The sequence below is a fragment of the Centruroides vittatus genome, unplaced genomic scaffold, assembly GCF_030686945.1.
Source record: "Centruroides vittatus isolate TY-2023 unplaced genomic scaffold, ASM3068694v2 contig_711, whole genome shotgun sequence".
Lineage (NCBI taxonomy): Eukaryota > Metazoa > Arthropoda > Arachnida > Scorpiones > Buthidae > Centruroides > Centruroides vittatus.
This window is the reverse complement of record NW_027122451.1, coordinates 479110-486515: the sequence shown is the minus strand read 5'-3', so window position 1 is coordinate 486515 and position 7406 is coordinate 479110. Positions and strand designations below refer to the sequence as shown.

The 7406-nt window shown below is 34.2% G+C and overlaps 1 protein-coding gene across 1 annotated transcript in view; it reads right to left on the bottom strand.

Moving 5' to 3' along the window:
- Positions 1-360: 360 nt before the first annotated feature.
- LOC136980560 (uncharacterized) overlaps positions 361-7406 on the bottom strand; it is an 88773-nt gene continuing 81727 nt past the window's right edge. The window contains 2 exon segments of the mRNA XM_067276692.1: positions 361-2606; positions 3425-3488. Of these exon segments, the coding sequence (XP_067132793.1) occupies positions 490-2606; positions 3425-3488 (2181 nt within the window). The 3' untranslated portion in view covers positions 361-489.

Genomic DNA, 7406 nt, shown 5'->3' with positions numbered 1-7406 from the left:
ACTTTTCAATGTTAACTTTCAAATGTTCTTATAGTGTGTTTCTAGTCTTAAATGGCTTATTACAAATGTTGCATACATACATACATATTTTCATGTTTAGTAATACAATGTCTGGCTAAGGTATTTGTATTCATATAACTTTTTTCACATGTCACAAACATACATTTTTCTATCGCTATGAATAATTTTATGCTGTCCAAAAGAACCTATTGTCTTAAAATATTTGTTAGACATATCACAAGAATATTTGTATTCATTACTGTGTATAATAATATGCCGTTTTAAATTAGAACTGTGTTTAAAACTTTAATTACATACCTGACAAGTATGGTCAAATTGATTATTAATTACTTCATGACATGCCAAATAGTGTTTTGTTTTAATATATTTGTTACATATATCACAAGTATAATTGAATTTCTCATTATGAACGATTTTATGAGCTAACAAACATCTTTTTTTTTTGGTTTTAAACCTTTTGTTACATACCTAAGAAGAATAGTTACGTTCATCAGTATGAGTTTCGAGATGTCGTTTCACTTGGGATTTCCATTTAAAACCCTTCTTGCAAATATCGCATTTGAAGGGACGGTCTTCACTATGTGATCGTTCATGTTGCAACAACACAGAGTTCAATTTAAATTCTTTTCCACATATCTTACAGGCATGAACTGTGTGTATTCTCTTGTGTCTTTCTAAACGGCCCTTACCATATGGAACGCGCTTACCACATATGTCGCAATAGACGTTTTCCCGCTCTTCACTATGATTATTTTGATGGCTTTTTAGTTGGTCTTTTCGTTTAAAACTTTTATTACAAATATCGCATTTGAAAGCACGTTCTTCACTATGAGTTATTTCATGTCTTTTTAGATGCAATTTCAAATTGAAATCTTTATTACAAATATTGCATTTGAAAGGACGTTCTACAGTATGATTATTTTGATGGCGTTTTAGAAGCACTTTCATTTTAAATCCCTTATTACAAATATTGCATTTGAAAGGACATTCTGTACTATGAGTTATTTGATGAGATTTTAGATGCTCTTTACATTTGAAACCCTTATTACAACTATCGCATTTGAAAGGACGTTCTTCACTATGAGTTTCTTGATGCCTTTTTAGTTTCCCTTTCTGTTTAAAACCCTTATTACAAATATTGCATTTGAAAGGACGTTCTTCACTATGAGTTTCTTGATGCCTTTTTAGTTTCCCTTTCTGTTTAAAACCCTTATTACAAATATTGCATTTGAAAGGACGTTCTTCACTATGAGTTTTTTGATGTAGTTGTACTTGTCCTTTCGAATTGAAACCCTTATTACAAATATCACATTTGAAAGGACGTTCTTCACTATGATTATTTTGATGGCGTTTTAGAAGCACTTTCATTTTAAATCCCTTATTACAAATATCGCATTTGAAAGGAAGTTTTTCACTATGAGTTTCTTCATGGATTCTTAGTGACGCTTTCAATTTGAAACCCTTATTACAAATATTGCATTTGAAAGGACGTTCTTCACTATGAATATTTTTATGTGATTTTAGTGTCTGTTTTCGTTTAAACGCCTTATTACAAATATCGCATTTGAAAGTACGTTCTTCACTATGAGTTTCTTGATGGCTTTTTAGTTGCTTTTTCCATTTAAAACCATTATTACAAATATCGCATTTGAAAGGACGTTCTTTACTATGAGTTTTTTTATGTGCTTTTAGTCGCTGTTTTACTTTAAAACCCTTATTACAAATATCGCATTTGAAAGGACGTTCCTCGCTATGAGTTTTTTGATGGCTTGTTAGTAGATCTTTCCGTTTAAAACCCTTATTACAAATATCGCATTTGAAAGGACGTTCTTCGCTATGAGTATTTTGATGGGGTTTTAGTTGCTCTTTCCATTTGAAACCCTTATTACAAATATCACATTTGAAAGGTCGTTCTTCACTATGAGATTTTTGATGGTGTTTTAGTTGTCTTTTTTGTTTAAAACCCTTATTACAAATATCACATTTAAAAGGCCGTACTTCACTATGAGTTTTTTCATGTAGTTTTAGTTGCAGTTTCTGTTTACAACCCTTATTGCAAATATTGCATTTGAAAGGACGGTCTTCACTATGAATTCTTTTATGTTCCAACAACTTACAGTTAAACTTAAATTCTTTTCCACATATCTTGCAGGCGTGAACTTTTCCATTTCTTGGAGATGACTTTACTCGATTCCCAGATTGCTGCAAACATAAATTCCTATGAGAGATTTGATTTTTATTACCAGTTTTGTGTTCTTTCATGTGTCTTTGCAAAAGAAATTGCCACAAAAACTTCTTATTGCAGGTTGTGCAGCAAAATGGTTTTTTTCTAATATGACATAACAGATGTGTTTGTAATATTCTCTTATTTGTAAAAGTCTCTTTACATAAATCACACGTAAATTCTTGTTTAGAATGAGATGAAAACATAACCTTAAAGTATTTCCTTTTAATCCTATCTTGAATTTTATTCCATTTTCTACTCGAAGGAACATATCTCTTTGTTTTGATATTATATATTAAATGATTTTCTTTTTGTGAATTCTGCTGAATATCGTATTCCTGAATTTTCTCTTCCTCCTCAACTGAAAGTTTAAAAAATAACTTAATGAAGTATCTATTATATTTCAATAAACATAACATAGCTTTAATATTAAAATATTAAGTAAAGTATACCTATTTTTTCCATTTAAGAGCAAGGCACCATTTGTTGTTTGTACTAAAAATAAAACATTTTACGTTTACAGTCATAAACTGAACGATTCAGCTTTAGTTTCTTTAGCAGACTTTTAAATGTGTGTGAAAAATTGTTTCATTTTATCTATTTTTGCTTATTTTATTTGTGTGCTTTGTTTCAGTTGTTATCATGAAAACGTAGAAGAAGTCATGTGCTTTTAGATAGAGGAACAAATCATTAGTGTAAAAGAAAAAATATCACAGCAAAAGATTTTAAGTAGAGAGGAATAAACGGTGGATTCTTCAATTTTTTTTAATAATTTGAGCATATGTCCAGTAGAACTGTACAACGTTTTCAAGAATATCAGCAATGTGTTTTGTAACATGTTGCAAATATTTACTTATTTATGTTATTAAATAAGTTATATAGCCTTCGTTTACTTCGTTTCAATAGATTTTCTTTGTTATTTTAGCAAATCCATGAACAAACCAAAATAACATGAATCATTAAATCACAACTCATGAGTTGTTAGTTAGTAATTCTGATCATCCAAAAATATTTTCATTAACTTCAAACTTATATTAATACGATATACGTGGTTACATATAATTCTCAAACATCTGATCGCAGTTAAATGTATGACTCTTGAAACTTAAATGCAGTTTTTCAGCTGCCCTCTGAATAATACTAATATAAAAAATTTGATCTAAATAACATGTAACTTACTTTGGATTTTCAATTCATTTTTGTTGAAATTTTCGTTTAGAATTAAGTATTCATTGTTGACAGGCTAAACAATATAAAAACAATACATGACAACAACTAATAATCACTTATGATATATAAACCAGTAACAAGTTGCTCAACTTTCCGGGCAACGGTTTAAAACTTTAGTGGCTGTCTGTAAGAAAATGTTTTTTAAATAATATATAATATTTTTAACTATTACAGAAAGGCAAAGAATTGAATTTTGAATGTAGAGACGAGTGGTATTTAAAAAAGTTAAGTGCAAATAACAAGTAAACTCATCGTTAATTCGACCCTACTGGAGATACACATGACCCCTGTTACCTCCCCACCCTGTTGATTTTTAACCAGCAAAATTTAATAGTTTCAATTTTTCTAATTATCGAACTTTCCAGCAAACTTTCAGAAATTTTTGACAAAAAACACAGGAGTTACTAAGCTTAAACAGGGTAAACAAAATCATGTTCTCTCACACACACTAACATCCATACATACAGATAAAACCCACGAATTTTTGCATTAAACTACGGTTATTATGGATGCGAATTTGACAAAATCTTGTTCTGTTGAGAATTTCTGACGTACTCGTCAGAACAAGGTGGGTACATTGTGCCCGTTTACTGATAGTCAGTACGTTTCTGCCACCCAACAAAATGGACGAACTTGATGAGTTATATTTTCTTGTAAGTCCATTGATTAAGTTATTGTAGATAGGTAGTCGAAAAACAGCATGTTAACCACTTATTTTCCACAAGAGACAATAAGGGTGAGTTTGAAATGTTGTATCAAGATTTGTGAGACAACCCACAAAAGTTTTTCGAGTATTTCAGAATGAGACCAACAACATTTAAATATAAACTGAAGGGAATAGAAGAAAGAATCACCAAGTATTCCAATTTTTGTGAATGAATTTCGGCAAAACAAAGACTGGCTGTAACTTTAACGTAAAAAAAGTTTAATAAAGTATTCAGTACCTAACTTGAATGGAAATACAAAATGTTTGAAAATGAAAATACAAACAAGTGAAATAAAATACACAACAAACACAAACACACGGCACTTGCATTTTCAATTTATATTGTGTGGCGTTACACTTGAAAAGAACGATGCTAGAACTTCATGTTGAGGAGTACTCACAAGGGTTGCCAGTTGTGAATCACTTTCCCAACTTTCATTGCCAATAGATGAACTGCATACAGAAATGCTGTAATTACTTGTTAGTAACAGATGTTGACCTCTAAATCCCCTCAAAGGATACTCTGCACAAAACACTTGTTGAAGTTTAGTCCTCAAACATTTTTCTTTGATCTGGTACTTTCCTCAAATATGGCAGTAAACTCATCAGAAAACGACTTTACTGTCATATTTACTTTCCGGCAAGAATAGGTAAGGTGGCATTGGAGACTGTAGAGTAACACCGTGCCGAGCGCAAGGCGCTGAGCTAATCTAAGTTGGTGGTGGTGATATGAATGAAAGGCCGCCTCGCCCCAGACAGTCGAAGCATAACAGATAATAGGGACAAATACACAGTCATAAATTGCATTAACAGCCTCGTATTCCAGTCCCCAACTATTTCTGGCAACACAAAACAGATTGTTGAAGATAAGGTTTGTCCACTTAGTAATATGCACAATGTGCTGTTTCCATGTTAGCGTGATATCGAAGCTCACTCCAAAAAAAGTGAGATGGTCCACTATCTTGACCCAGGTGTTCCCAAAGTGGACACAGGGAACCCGTCAGTATAAATTCGTTGATCTAGGGGCCGAAAAAACAATACTCTTTGTTTTGGCAGTGTTAAAGATTAGTTTGTTGTTAACTCCCCACTCATTTACTTTTATAAGAATGTTATTGGCAATAGTCTCAATCATTCGCCTGGATCTGGCCATAAAAATTAGAAAAGCATCATCGGCGTAAGCAAAAACTTGACATTGATGACCAAAGTCCAGACAGAGAAAAATGTCAAAAAGAATTATTCAAAACAGAGGTCACAGACAGAGCCCTGAGGGAACCCTCGTTGCAGATCTTTGGAAAAGAGGGGTTGACCCACTGTGATGGTGAGCTACCAGTCTTTGAAATAATCTTTCATTATGTAAAACAGATTTCTGGGACTGCCATTATCAATGAGTCTGCATAAGATCTGTGGCCACCATGCTGAATTAACTATGTTCTTCAGATCTAAACTTATCCCAAATACATAAGTATTCTCTGCAAGTAGTTGTTTAATGTAGTTCCTTTAAATCCATGATTGCATCGATGGTTCCTCTCTGCCATCTGAATTCGTACTGGGCGCAGTGAAAGAGCCTTTTTGACTCCCAGAACAAGGATATTCTGTTAGACAAAAATTTATCAAGAACTTTGCCCCAAGAGAACAACAAAGAAATGTTGCACATGTTATTCAGTGTCAGTGGTTCCCCCACGTTTTTTTAGAAATGATGATAACTCATGCGCACTTCCACAGAAAAAGAAAGATACCCTTTTGCAAGCAGATATTGAAAATCTCCAAAAGTAGATCTGGTCGTTCTTTCCACATATTTTGAACAATATCAGTGTTTAACTGATCTATGCCGACAGCCTTCTTCTTTGGCATCCTGGCAATGATCTCATCCAATTCTAAAAATGAAAAAGGTGGGTTATCACCTGAGAGGTTGTTGATTATGAAAAAAAATATCCTGAGTCAACACGAAAATTGAAAAACCTGAGAAATTCTTGTTATGGTTATAATCCCAAATATTAGACTGTTCTAGAGTGTTTGCTTCACTGGGATAGCTGAGGCAGAAGACTTCAAACAACCTGCCAACAGTGGTCTGGAGATCATCAGCAGCAGACCCAATGTCATCACTGCTAATTGGATTCAATGTCTTCAGTTTGTTAACACTGAGCTTGTATACAAAGTTCCAAGGGTTGCCACCTTCCCCAGAACAGAAGGCACGCCAGGACTCTATTTTTGTTTTCTTAATCTCTTCCTTGTATTCCTGCTGGAATTGAAGATGTTGCCTGCAGAGTTCCTCTCTTTGCCTGCCATGGCAACGTTGGCATTTCTTCCTCAGTTAATTGTTAGTCCTGTGCATCATGACCAGGTTTTACATTCCACCAGGGATTGGCTCTTGCTCTGATTTTCTTTCTGGAAATGGCTATATTGCATGCGTAAGCAATGTTTGCAAGAATGGCTTCGATGTACTGTTCTGACTGTTCCTTTGTGTAGTCGTGATTGGAAGAGAGACAACATTCCTGGAGAACATCCCCGAACAGACTCCAATCTGCAGACCTTGCATTAAATGGACAGGAAGTAATCAGCTCCTGCTCTAACCAAGGGTCAGTATAAAAAGAGATGAAATGTAACATATTCGTAATCTGAAAGACTATGGTGCCAACCTTGCAGTTCTTTATAAAGGGATGAAGCCCTCCTGAGCAGATAGTAATGCCAATCTAGGAAAACTCCGTTCTCACTTGTAAAGGTGGGCTGCAAGCTAGGATCATTAAGAATTAGTAAATCATGCGCCGCCACAAAGTTTTCCAGGGCCTCTCCTCTTCTGTCACTATGCTCACCACACCATGTAGGGGAGTGCGCATTGAAGTCCCCAACTATTAGGAATTGTGCATTCCTGAAGCATCCCATTGCCTCTGAGAGAGGATGAAGAACATCAGTGATACTGGCATCACTTGAGGAGTACACGTTAAACATAATAACTTGAAGCTGCGACAGAAAAATGTCCATGCAAATGAAGTTGCTGGAAAAGTATCTTGGATGTAATCTTGGAAAGTAATTTTGGAAAAAATATAACATCGTGAATACCATAGGAAATATCGACTTCGCTTGGCAGGAATAAAGGCAAGATGCTGATTTGCCCCAATGTTCACTGCCAAAGGCTGCCCATCATTATGCTGAATCATATTATCCCTAGTTTGGAAGCAAACCACCCTATTGTTAACACAATAGGGCTCTATGTTGTCTGTAAAACCA